This window comes from Geotrypetes seraphini, chromosome 8, assembly GCF_902459505.1.
Source record: "Geotrypetes seraphini chromosome 8, aGeoSer1.1, whole genome shotgun sequence".
NCBI classification, from domain to species: Eukaryota; Metazoa; Chordata; class Amphibia; order Gymnophiona; family Dermophiidae; genus Geotrypetes; species Geotrypetes seraphini.
Window position 1 is genome coordinate 181823788 of NC_047091.1, and position 13759 is coordinate 181837546.

At 48.2% G+C, this 13759-nt stretch overlaps 2 protein-coding genes across 4 annotated transcripts in view; one reads left to right on the plus strand and one right to left on the minus strand.

Moving 5' to 3' along the window:
• The window catches only part of RHBDD3 (rhomboid domain containing 3), a 58448-nt gene extending 53189 nt beyond the window's left edge, over positions 1 to 5259 (plus strand). Inside the window, exons 7-8 of the mRNA XM_033956013.1 lie at positions 385 to 642; positions 4201 to 5259. Of these exons, the coding sequence (XP_033811904.1) occupies positions 385 to 642; positions 4201 to 4396 (454 nt within the window). The 3' untranslated portion in view covers positions 4397 to 5259. The remainder of the gene's footprint in view (positions 1 to 384; positions 643 to 4200) is intronic.
• Positions 5260 to 9130: 3871 nt separating this feature from the next.
• EMID1 (EMI domain containing 1) overlaps positions 9131 to 13759 on the minus strand; it is a 211909-nt gene continuing 207280 nt past the window's right edge. For all 3 annotated transcript variants that reach the window (XM_033957153.1, XM_033957152.1, XM_033957156.1), the window contains one exon: positions 9131 to 11143. In XM_033957153.1, the coding sequence (XP_033813044.1) occupies positions 11066 to 11143 (78 nt within the window). In that variant the 3' untranslated portion in view covers positions 9131 to 11065. The remainder of the gene's footprint in view (positions 11144 to 13759) is intronic.

Consider the following 13759-nt stretch of genomic DNA (forward strand, 5'->3'; position numbering starts at 1 on the left):
GGAACAGATGCAAGACCAACACTATGAGATGGTGGAGGACGTTCCAAAAGCAGTGTGTCTGTGTCTTCAGGCAGCTGGAGCAGAGTTCTATTGCAAGGGAATTTTCAACCTTGCCGAACAATAGGAAAAAATGTGTGTAGAGAAATGGCGACTGTGTTGAAAAGTGAAGAAAAGTCTGTACATTAAGATGATGTACTTGTATTTCCTACATTAATAAATTCTGATTTTTAAAAAATTGTTGCTCATTAATTTCAGTATGACCCTTGTATTTACCTCCCATTCTGTAATTAGAAGCCTGGAGCTTGACCCATCCTGGTTTTGATTGCTTGCGGCTGAATTTCTGGTGCCTCACATTCCTGCACTCTCTGTTTTTCCATCTCCCAGGTCTGTAAAGATACCGGATTCCCGGGACCAGACCACTCTCCAGGGTAGCTTTCCAGCTTCTCACTTCCCAAACTTGCATTCAACTTCTTCTACATGGTCATCTCCCACCTGGCCTCAAAGTGTCCCCTTTGCAGATCTGGTGGATCCTGTGATGGATGAAGTGTTCTTAAGAGCGGGTATCCAGGCATCTTTGGAAGAATTCAGCCCAGCAGAACCTTCTGAACTAAAGCTTTCCAGATCATCTGTTTCTTCCCTGCGGTAAGTGTGTGTGAGAGGTGGCGTTGCCAACTCTGTGGGTGCCGGAGCATTTCCAATATTGCTCAAACTCTTTGATTTTTGTCTAGGGAGAGGCAGTTTTGAAAAATTGACTCCTGTGATGTGAGGAAGGGGGTAATCAAGATACAGTAAAGATATATACAAAGAAAAAGGGGCCTAGAAGTGAAAATAAGACTCCAGATTTTTTGTAGAAAAGGGACAATGCCCATGTTTTTTTTGAAAGCTTTTACATAATATGGATGGACTGTGCAGGTCTTTATCTGCTGTTATTAACTAGGTTACTATTCATTTCCAATTGTATTTCCAAGCTTAACCCTGATCCTAAACCTTAACCTAATCCTAAATCTAACCCTTACTATAAACCCTAACTCTGTGACTCTGACCTTGGCTGTGACATGGATCCAGACCCTAAACCTAAGCCTCACCTTTTCCCTGAACCAAACTCTTATCTTAACTGTTAACCTAACTCGTACCTTAAGTTTAACCCTAACCCTAGACCCTGAAACCTAATCCTAAATGTAAATCCTTATCCTGACCCCATTCTTAACCCAGTTCATTAAACTAATGCAAATCTCTAACCCAAAGCCAATCCTAAAGAGTTTTTCTTAAGAGCTTAATTTTTGTTTCTACATATTCTCTTTAGTTTTTATTTTTTAATGCTGTGGTTAATCACTGTTAATGCACAAATGTTAGTGGCAATTATAATAATTAACATGTGAACAAAACTGTATGTTTTATGCCAAACTGTGCTTGCTGTACATTGCCTTGGGCAAATCTCTTCATTAAAGTGGTTAATGAATCACAATAGTAATAAGAATAGAAAATATAAATCCCAAACTGATGTTAGCTTAAGTCTAGACCGGGGGTGTCAAAGTCCCTCCTCGAGGGTCGCAATCCAGTCGGGTTTTCATGATTTCCCCAATGAATATGCATGAGGTCTATTTGCATGCACTGCCTTCATTGTATGCTAATAGATCTCATGCATATTCATGAGATTCCCAAGTGGAAACAATGCGCAGGATTCAACAGGCCTTCGGGGACGAAGCAATGAGCACCACACCAATAAAGGAGTGATACAACTGTTTCAGAGATAGATTGTCATTGATCAAGTGAAGAATCTGGTGATGCAGGATCATCGAATAACCAAGGGTTACTACCAAGAGGTCCTGCGTCGCCTTCGTAACACTGTGAGATGCAAATGGCCGGACCTGTGGGCAGCGGGCAATTGGCAGCTCCCTCACGATAAAGCACCTGCCCATTCTTCACATTTGATACAGAGTTTCCTGGCCAAACACAACACATCTGTGGTTCCTCAGGCTCCCGACTCTCCCAACATGGCTCTGTATGACTTCTGGCTTTTCCCCAAGCTGAAAATGCCCCTGAAAGGGACCAGATTTCAGTCAAGAGAAGGCATCATGCAGAATGCGACGGACCAGTTGCGAGCAATCTCACAAGAGGCGTTCCAGCGCTGCTTCCAACAGTGGAAGAACCGTTGGAAGAAGTGTGTGGCAGCCCAAGGGGACTACTTTGAAGGAGATTAGTATAAGATTGTATCTGAATACGAGTATTTTCTTATGAATGAAGGTCTGATGCTTTTTGAACAGCCCTCGTATAGGGATGGAGTACGGAGGAAGAGGAAAAGAGGGTTTAGGAGGAAAGATGAGCAGCTCAGTCTTGGACATGTTTAGTTTTAGATGATGGCAGAACATCCAGACAGGCAGACACTTTTTCTTGGACTTCAGGTATAGAGAAATAGATCTGGGAGTCTTCAGCATATAGGTGATATTGGAAACCATGGGAGTAGATCAGAGCACCGAGGGAAGAGGTGTAAAGAGAAAAAAGAAGAGGTCCTAAGACGGAACCTTGGGGTACACCAACCACTAGCGAGGTAGCAGCAGAAGAGGACCCACCAACACCTACACTAAAGGTGTGATGGGAGAGGTAGGAGGCAAAGCAGGAAAGGACAGATTTGCCGAACCCAAGTGAGGACAGCGTATCAAGGAGTAAGCTGTGATTAACAGTATCAAAGGCAGCAGACAGGTCAAGAAGGATGAGGATCAAGTAAAGGCTCTTAGATCTGGCCATGAACAGGTCACTGCAGACTTTGGTGAGGGCAGTCTCTGTGGAGTGTTTGAGGCAAAAGCCAAATTGTAGAGGATCTAGAATCTGTCGAGTTGAAAGGAAGCCCAGACAGTGACAGAGACCAGCACACTCAGAAGAAGGGAGACAGGGCGATAGTTGGACAGGCAGGTGGGGTCCACTGAGGGCTTTTGAGAAGTGGCTTAAGCACTGCATGTTTGAAGGCAGTGAGGACAGTTACAGTGGAAATGGATAGGTTGAGAATATGGCAGATGGGAGGGATAACAGTATGTGAGATGGAATCAAGTAGAGGGGTGGGAATACGGCCTGAAAGGCATGTAGTAGGCTTGGCTGAAGACAGAAATAGTGTGGTTTGTTCCTCTGTGATTTCAGAGAAGGAGGAAAAGGCAGCAGTAGTTGATAGAGGGTCGAAGGGGTGGTGCAAGTTTGAAGTTCAGGAGTTCTTTATCATAAAGTATAGGGGGACAAACTTAAAGATCTCCATCGTATTGAAGGGAATAGACTTAGTAGATAGAGACAAGTTGTTCACCCTCTCCAAGGTAGAGAGAACGAGAGGGCACTCTCTAAAGTTACATGGTGATAGATTCCGTACAAACGTAAGGAAGTTCTTCTTCACCCAGAGAATGGTGGAGAACTGGAACACTCTTCCGGAGACTGTTATAGGGGAAAACACCCTCTAGGGATTCAAGACAAGACCGGAACGTACGCAGGTAGGGATAGTCTCAGTTAGGGTGCTGGTCTTTGACCAGAGGGCTGCCGCGTGAGCGGACTGCTGGGCACGATGGACCACTGGTCTGACCCAGCAGTGGTAATTCTTATGTATATATACTTTGGAGGAAAGACAGTATAGGGGCAATATGATAGAGACTCTTAAATACCTGGCTAGCATAAGTGTCCTTGAGGCAAGTCACTTTCATTTGAAAGGAAACTCTGGAATGAGGGGGCTTAGGATGAAGGTGAAAGGGGACAGATTCAGAAGTAACCTTCGTAAATACATTTTCACAGAAAGGGCAGTGAATGCATAGATGTGATGGAGACAAAAAGTATATCTGAATTCAAGAAAGCTTGGGACAAGTACGTTAGATCTCTTAGAGAGAGGATTGGATAGTTAGGCAACTTAGATGGGCCATATAGTCTTTATCTACCTTCATTTTTCTCTCTTTCTATACTAATGTCCTTTACAGTTGTATCGATTCTTGGTTTTGGGGAAAGAGGGGGGAATAGCAGATCAGGAGCCCAGCTGAAGGTCAGTTTTGCCTCTGCCTCTCACTTCCTTTTCAATCGGGTAAATGCGGTGACCCAGTGAACTTATACTTTCAAGTGGGCTGTGCTTACCTTTCATCCTTCCCTGATGAGCTGGGTGGTCCTTGACTTGTGTCTCTGGCACTGTTGTTCCACATTTCATCCATGGATCTTCTCTCCTTCTTGTCCTTATCACAGGCTGCAGCAGCTGGAGAAAATGGGCTTCCCAACCGATCAGGCTGTGGTCGCACTAGCAGCTACAGGCAAAGTGGAAGGTGCAGTCTCCCTGCTGGTTGAAGGCCAAGTTGGAGATGAGATTCTAGTGACGCCAGAAGGAAGGCCACACCACGTTACGTGTGATGCTCGGGGTCCTGACTATCTCTGTGCAGAATGAAAGCTTACCTCCTTTGATCATTTTCACCCACACTGAGTCCTGTACTGTGTGCATTAGTGCTGCTGAAGGGGATCGATAAGGGTGGCAGTAATTTGTGTTATCCAGTAGCAAGGGAGGGCATTTTTGTGTCCTGGAATGTAAGCGAGTTTTGTCCCTAAGCAGAGGGCAGTTCAACCTTAAACAGGGCACTTTTCAGTCCATTTGACATTTCCTTCCAACATGTGAAAGAGGATGCTTATCTTTACTGGAAAGGAAATGAACCGACTACTGGAGCAATAATGTGTGTGCCACTGTGCTACCCAGGACCAGTGAGACTTGAGCAGGTGTCTATGATTCTCTTTGTGCACGGGGTCTCCGTCCACTGAGGGGGTTGCAGACACAGGGACTAGTAAGTTTGGAGACACTGACCATGCCCTGTAAAAGCTAGTGTTGCTACTGCTTCGTTGTTTGATTTCCTCACTGTAAGAGAAGAATTGGATCGGTCACAACACAGGCAGTACTGTGCCACAATTTTTTTTTTTTTCCTGTCCCCTTAATTGGGAGGAGAGGAGGGTCAGCTCATTTCCCAGAATCAGCATTTCTACAGGTCAGGGGTTCTGAAGTAGAGAGTTGCACGGGAACAGAAATCCCACCCATCCCCGCCCGGATCCTCTCCGTCCCTGCCAGGATCCTCTCCGTCACCACCCGTCCCCACCAGGATCCTCTCTGTCCCCATCAGAATCCTCTCTGTCCCTTCCCGGATCCTCTCCGTACCCACCCATCCCCGCCAGGATCCTCTCCGTCCCCACCCATCCCCACCAGGATCCTCTCTGTCCCCACCTGTCCCCGCCAGGATCCTCCCCGTCCCCGCCAGGATCCTCTCTGTCCCCATCAGAATCCTCTCTGTCCCTGCCCGGATCCTCTCTGTCCCTGCCCGGATCCTCTCCGTCACCCATCCCCGCCAGGATCCTCTCCGTCCCCACCCATCCCCGCCAGGATCCTCTCTGTCCCCACCTGTCCCCGCCAGGATCCTCTCCGTCCCTGCCAGGATCCTCTTCGTCACCACCAGGATCCTCTCTGTCCCCATCAGAATCCTCTCTGTCCCTGCCCGGATCCTCTCTGTCCCCACCCATCCCCGCCAGGATCCTCTCCGTCCCCACCCATCCCCGCCAGGATTCTCTCTGTCCCCACCTGTCCCCGCCAGGATCCTCTCCGTCCCCGCCAGGATCCTCTCCGTCCCCGCCAGGATCCTCTCTGTCCCCGCCAGGATCCTCTCCGTCCCCACCCATCCCTGCAAGGAATTACCTCCATCCCCGCCCATCCCCATACAAAGCAGCAATTACTTCTGACAGGATCATCAATTCCACAGTTTCTTTTGTGTTTGCGCTGCTGTTTTCCTTGCGGAATCTCTTTGGTGGAACCCTTTTTTTTGTTTTCTGTTCAGGTAATTAACTTATAAACCCCTTCTTTTACTAAGGCTGACGTGTCCATTATATTATATGGACGAACCCTGTTTCCAAAGCCTTCCATCCCCGTGGGAGTCCCGTTGGCTAGAGGGGGGTCCCCGTGGGAGTCCCGTGGGCCAGAGGGGGGTCCCCGTGGGAGTCCCGTGGGTTAGGGGGAATTCCCGCAATCCCCGTTCCCGTGCAGACCTCTATTCTGAAGCCAGTGCTCATCACATGTCCAGCCATGAAGGTTTTCAGAATACCTGCAACGCATGTCAATGAAATAAGTTTGTATGCGCTACCTCCATTGTATAAAAATCTGTCTCATGTATATTCATTGTGGATATCCTCAACACCTGCCTGGCTAAGTGTGTTGCAAGGATTGTGAGAACTCCGATGCTAGTGAAATTTGGGGCTCACTAGGACTGGGCAATCTATGGCATGCCATTGAATTTTATGCTGTCCACAAGCCCATGAGAATTATACACAGAAGATGTCATTAACCAGAATTTGGGTGGCTTTAAGTACAGTATTATATTATGCCATTTCGTCTATTGTGTTTTAGTTACTTATTTATCACAGAAAGTTTGTGGCTCTCTATGCATTTCTGTTTCTGACATTGTATAATGTTGTGGCCTGTTAGGGACAGTAGTGACATTCGGGTGGCCTCTGGGTAGAAAGGTTGCTGTCCCCTTCTGTAGACTAAAAAGACAACCGAGTTGATATTTAAAGCACTTGTAACTGGCCAGAAATGGCTCTTAGCTGGTTAAATAACCTGTTCAGGACTAACCACTAATTTTTAGCAGCTAGTGCTATTGGGGAAACACCCCCCCCCCAGTACTGAAATGAAAACTGGCTACTTTGGGATAATTTCGGGTGCAGAGTTGGCATTTGGCCAGGTAAGTACCAGTATTCAGCATTTCACCAGCCAGATTAACTGAATAAAAAAGGACTGACTTTTATATAGACCCATCTTTATCTGGTAACCTAGAAATGGTTAAGTGCTGAATATCAGACTTAACCAGCTATGCATTAGCCGGATCCAGAAATCCTAAAATTCAGTGCTGGTGCCCGGATGACCCATCGTTGAGTTTCCTGGTTTAACACTGGCAGAAGTCAGCAAAATGCTGACCACCAGGCCCAACAAGTTTTGCTGTTGCGACAGCGATCCTCTTCTCCTTGAGCACATCAGTCGCTGCCCAATGTCAGATTTAAGGCAAAATATTCAGGGGGCAATTCTAAACCAGCAACCAACACCTAATTAAAAGACGCCGTTAGAAACGGCAAAAAATGGCAAGGTTGAGGCACCACTGGTGCCTAAATGAAAGGCACTGGAATCACACCGACGTAGACGCTTTAGGCTGCCAAACGCCCGTATTGGCAGTGGCTTAAAGTACCTACATAGGCACGATTCATGCAAAGATAGGCAGCTGAAATGTAGGCCCAGAAAACCCTAGTCTACATTTCAGCTACCAGTCTTTGCCGGGCGATCCTGAAACTAAGACCATAGCTTGTCATCAGCTCTTCAAAATGACAGGCATTCCCTTCTCGGCACCTAAGGCCCCTCCTATAGGAGGATGCACCGGGAAGGGGAAGGCCCACTGTTTTGAAGAGGCAGGCCTGCTGGCAGGAGGGAGTGGGCATCCCTTTTGCCTATCTTCCTTTAAAGGTATGGGGAAGTGGACATCCCTCCTGCTGATTTTGGGTATGGGGGGTTTATTCAGGTAGGAGGGAGTGGGCATCCCTCTTCCCTATCTTCCTTTAAAGGTATGGGGAAGTGGACATCCCTCCTGCTGATTTTGGGTATGGGGGGTTTATTCAGGTAGGAGGGAGTGGGCATCCCTCTTCCCTATCTTCCTTTAAAGGTATGGGGGAATGGACATCCCTCCTTCCGATTTTGGGTATGGGGGAGGTTGTTCAGGCAGGAGGGACTGGGCATCCCTCTTCCCTATCTTCCTTTAAAGGTATGGGGAAGTGGACATCCCTCCTGCTGATTTGGGTATAGGGGGGTTTATTCAGGTAGGAGGGAGTGGGAATCCCTTTTGCCTATCTTCCTTTAAAGGTATGGGGAAGTGGACATCCCTCCTGCTGATTTTGGGTATGGGGGGTTTATTCAGGTAGGAGGGATGTGGGCATCCCTCTTCCCTATCTTCCTTTAAAGGTATGGGGGGAGTGGACATCCCTCCTTCCAATTTTGGGTATGGGGGAGGTTGTTCAGGCAGGAGGGACTGGGCATCCCTCTTCCCTATCTTCCTTTAAAGGTATGGGGAAGTGGACATCCCTCCTGCCGATTTTGGGTATGGGGGGTTTATTCAGGTAGGAGGGAGTGGGCATCCCTCTTCCCTATCTTCCTTTAAAGGTATGGGGGGAGTGGACATCCCTCCTTCCAATTTTGGGTATGGGGGTTGTTCAGGCAGGAGGGAGTGGGCATCCCTCTTCCCTATCTTCCTTTAAAGGTATGGGGGGAGTGGACATCCCTCCTTCCAATTTTGGGTATGGGGGGGGGGGTTGTTCAGGCAGGAGGGAGTGGGCATCCCTCTTCCCTATCTTCCTTTAAAGGTATGGGGAAGTGGACATCCCTCCTGCTGATTTTGAGTATGGGGGGGGTTGTTCAGATAGGAGGGAGTGGGCATCCCTCTTCTCTATCTTCCTTTAAAGGTATGGGGGGAGTGGACATCCCTCCTTCTGATTTTGGGTATGGGGGGGGGTTGTTCAGGCAGGAGGGAGTGGGCATCCCTTCTGCTAATGTTGGGTGTTTGGAGAGGGGAAGGGAGGCATCCTTCCTGCCGATTGGGGGGAGGGGGGCTCTTCTGCTCGCCGCAGACAGCTGAGCTGATCACGGCAGGAAAACCTTCCCCGATCAGCTGAGCCGGCAGGACTCCCCAAAGTTGCAATTTCGGGGAGTCCTGCCAGCTCAGCTGATTGGGGGAAATTCCCCTGCCACGATCAGCTGATGGCAAAGATAGGCACCTGAGATGTAGGCCAGAGTTTTCCAGTTTACATTTCAGCCACCTATCTTTGCGTGAATTAGGCACAATTCTGTAACCAGTGCTGTTTAGTGATTGACATGCAATCGGCGGCAACCGGTTAGAGAATGCGGGGGGAAATGACTTTGTTAAGCTGAGCCAGCCGTGATCCTAAAGCAGTGGTTTTCCACCAGTCAGGTTTCAGGCTAGTCACACATTTATTTCATACAATTTCACTAGGTGGAAAACCCTTGTCCTAAACCAAGTGAAAGCGGGTTCCTAACTCTGGGTCTGTCTTTGCCTCCAGCCAGAAAAGAGAGACTTTCAGAAATGAAACCTTAATTAAAAATGTAATGAACTTTATTTATACAAAAATTTATTTGCAAATTGGTTCCAATTTCAAGCATACGCAATACAGAAGGTGTGCCATTCCCTCCTCAGGATCACTTGCTAAGCAGGCCTCCAAGTCCCTGCCGGCAAATTTCATGGTGGCCAGAAAAGGCAGGTGCAGAATTTCACTTGCATGTTGTGAGAAGAGGGAATGCAGACGGGACACAGATTTCTGTGCCTTGCAGTGGCCTAAGAAGCCTTTTAATCTCCTGTCTGCATGCTCTGCCTGTAATGGGTAATTGTGAGGGTGCACTTCCTAGTTTATATAACCAGCTTTAGCGGGGTTTGCAGGGATGGTTTGCGTCTGAAATGCTGAAGGGATGGCATTTCCAGATTACATATTTTCGAACATTCATTGGACTGACTTCCTTCTTCCCACCGCACGACAAAACAAAGGTTTTTGTATTTTGGAAGCTTCATAATTCATATTGCGCCAACAGCTCTTGCGAGGGGAAGTTACTTTGGAAGCTAATGGGGTCCTAGATTGACCAATTTTTAAACTAAGAGATGTAGGAAAATACAGGTAGAGTGGAGGACTATTGTTTTGCATGTGTAAAGGCAGGACGTGTGTATATTATAACATGTTCTCAACAGTGACACCAGTGCCAAAAGACATTTGGCGTAAACAACTGCAAGGTATCCATGCGTTCTGCCTTTAAGAACTGTGTGTTACAAGCTCTGAAGGCCGGGACAGTGGCCAGGTGTTCAGAATTAATTTGTTATTACTAGGGCTGTGGAGTCAGTCAGAAGTAATTTGGGGATAGACTTTAGATCCAGTACAAAAAAAAATTAAAGCGTAATAATCAGTAGGCTCGAGTGTTGGACAGTAAAAAAAAGAAAGGATTCGAAGGTTTTGGTTTGCCGACTCCACAGCCCCGGTTATGCTGAGTTGCTGCCAGGCCATCATGAAGTAAGACTGCCATATCCAGCAAATCGAGGCCACAATGACGCTAATCCCGTGAACCCAATCTGTTGGCAGGTATTCAGATTGAAGGTTATAAATGGTCCCCTTGTTCTTATGTAGCCAAGACCTGCTCAGCTTTACTGAACCAAAGTGAACCCTAGGCTAGTATCCAAGGAGATGCAATCGTCTTCCAACACCAACCTGGAAGGTAAACAGGTCCCCGTTGGGTCTGGTGTGTGGCCACAAGTAGCCTCAACTGTCAGGCTTCTCGGTAGCCAGCATTCTCAATGACTAGATCTCTGGGGCATGGGCAAACCCTCCTCCCCCGCCCAGCAGAGCAAAGCATTGAGGAGAGAAGGAAACGTACAGTAGAGTCTTCTCAAATGGGGAGATGGAAGCAGCTGGAGGCTACCGTCTTCCCTTTAAGAGTGCTTATTATTAGACGGATATCACTTGAGAATTCACATCAAAAGATTTCTGTGGAAGGAACTGGGACAAATTCCCTTCTCAATAGCACCAAGAACATAAACATTTCTTAAGTTGTCTCTTCGTCACCTTCAGCTCTCCCCATCCCACATTGGATCACATGTTAATGAGCGGAAAGAACGGGGTTCTGCCACCATCTCCATGTATGCAGTTTCCAAACAATGTCTATAATGCTGGACCAGACATTTCCCTCACAGTCAATAGAAATTAAATCAAGGCTTTTCTTCCTGCGCTTTACAGAAATAAATACAGACCGAGATGGTACTTCATGGCACCCCTGCAACAGCTGCAGTCTCTCCTGAGCTAGATGCAGTTTTCATGATTCTGCTATGATCAGCAGATGGGGAGGCGATACTGTCCCACAAGGATTCAGGTCTGGGTGGCATGAGGAAAATGATGCCCCCATGCTGCCTGCACCCAGACAGGTAGAGGGTGACTTGTCAGTGACCCTCCTTGTTATCCCTCTGGGCCAGAGTCCACGAAATGATCCTGTAGTCATCTAGCCCATTGCGCTTTCTTCGGTAGAAGCTGGGAGAACTGGTGGAGAATGGGCCAGCACCGGAACCCGAGTCTGGTTCTAATGGAAGGAAGCACAGAGGAAGCTGGTATGAAGTGTAACAATTATACAGGGTCAGCAACAAAACCCTTAGGAAACTCAACAGAGAAGGACCTGCAAATGATTTTTTTTTCTTTATAGAAGCCAACTTTCCAGAATAACTGGGGGGTGCTAAACCTATCCTCGACACCACCTTGGTAGACTGGAAGCATTTGCTCAATACTGGGGGTGTTCAAGCACCCACAGAGCTGGCATCCATGCTCAATGGCCTAGTAAGGGGGGTCTGCCCCAGGAGCCATCTTGGGGTGCTGCCTCCCCCCTACCATGCATGTATGTCCCTTCCTTTCCCCTGCACCTCTTTAATGTTCTTGGCATGAGTAACAACCCCAACCTGCTGCTTGCACCAGCATCGGCTCTTTCTCTGATGTCACTTCCTGGACTTGCGCCTAGGAAGTGACGTCAGAGGAAGTACCGATGCTTGTGCGAACAGCAGGTTGGATTGCTGCTTATGCCAGGAATGTTATAGAGGGATGGGGTGTGCACAAGTGGCAGGAGGGGGCGGGATGGGGGAGGGCACCTCTCACCTTTGTTACGCCACTACTCTATGGGATCTTTGTGCTCTGTTTCTCTGATCTCTTGTGTTTTGCTGTTGGGTCTACGATTGCCTTTGGAAATTAGATTCAGATAATTTTATCAACATGACAGTATGTCCAGATATTGACAAATTAAGGGGGCAATTTTTTAACCTGGTGCCTATAAAAATTCCTTAAACGGCACCTATGTTCTAAAGGCAAACTAATGCCTATGCTTTTCTAAAATAGGCTTGCACAACTCTACCCAGTAGTACACATAACTTACATACATGCCCTTGCACACATGTGCCCTTGCTTCAAGGCAGCTGTAACAATGCATGTACGCCTGTGTTTTCCCAATGTACTGTACGTGCTTATAGTGTGCCTCCACCCCTGCTCTGTCCCAGTCGGGACCTCCAGGAACACCTCTGTGCGGTCCATGTAAGAGTTCATGTCAGCACATGTAACCTATGATCTACACTTGTGCAATGTTTTACAAAATCATCTAAAATAAATCGGAAAAATAATGCTAGTAAGATAAAATTAGAGGTCACAAAAAGACCAATAACAATTTGCAGGTTTTGGCGCTGGCCCTTATGTTTCCAGCCTGGTGACTGGATAATCCTCCATTGCCCCAGGTAGAAAATACCGTATTTTTCGCTCCATAAGACGCACCCAAGAATTAGAGGAGGAAAACAAGAGAAAACCATTCTGAACCAAATTCTCCCTGCCAGGCTCTGCACCCAACCCCACACTCCTTGTCAGACTCTGCACCCTGTCCCCCCTCTGGTGGTCTAGTGCTAGGCTGGGACAGGGCAGGCAGGCAGTCTTAGCGACCTAGTGACAGGCAGGCCTAGAAACCTAGTGACAGGCAGGCAGGCCTAGTAGCAAGGCAAGCAGGCAGAGCCCCCCCCCCCCCCCAACCTAAGACAAGCAGGCAGGGCCCACCACCCAGAGGCAAGCAGGATCCACTCTTACCTTTATTCCTCCGGCAGTCCAGCGCTGTAGGGAGGAGCTTTCAGCCTCTTGCCCTTCTCTCCTGCTTTCGCTTCCTGAGCGGCACCGGCAGCGCGGCAAGCAGGCAGGTGCTTTCTGCCTTGTCCCATGCCGCTCTGAATGATTCTCCCAGTTCTCTATCTGCCTGTATGCTTTCCTTCCTGATCTCTCTCTCCCCTCACTCTCTGATGTCCTCCTTGTTCTCCTGCTCTCTGATGCGCTCCTTCTTGCTGCCCCTCTTATCTCTGATGTTCTCTTTCTACTACTACTTATCATTTTTATAGCACTGCTAGATGTATGCAGCACTGTATATAAAAGAAAATGCAAGAGACAGTCCCTGCTCAATAGAGCTTACAAACTAATCAATGGACAAACAGGACAAGTAAGGGGTTAGGGAGTTTCTCAGGCAAGCAAACTGCCCTCTCCTCTCCCTCTCTAATACTCCTCCTATGCCTTCCTTTTCTGTTCTCCTTCACCATCCCCTTTTCTTTGTCCTTTCTCTCTGCTTCTCTCTTCCTCCTGCCTTGTCTCTCCTCTCTCCTCCTTCTACCTTGCCTCTCCTCCACCCTCTGATGTTCGCCTCTCCTGACTCCCCCTCTGGTGCTGCCCAACGCGTGGTCGGCACCCATTGGCTGCTCTGCGCGAGACCTGCAGGCGGCCGGATCCAATGGGAAGCAGTCATCTTTTAGAGGCTGGAGTCGGGGGTCAGCAAGGAGCTGCGCAACGCTCTTAATGGCTGGTGCTTCCGGTAGAAAGAATCATGCGCCTTTTTCAAAACTGCCACGCTATGGCCCAGAGCCCCTGACCAAGGCGACAGCTCTGTCGTGGACTAACAGCTCATCCCTGCAGCATAAAGTGGTTAGTTGTGGCCACACTGGTGGCAGTGAGACGCACAGAGCCAGCCCAGTATTTTAAGGAGCAGTTTGAAGATGGAGGTAAGGAGGCAGCGTCGCTTACTCACAGCGGCATGGGACAAGGGAGGAAGCGAGAAACTCGCACCTGCCTGCTTGCCGCTCTGCTGCCGGTGCCGCTTGGGGAGAGAAAGCCCGTACCGCCAGAGAAATGAAGG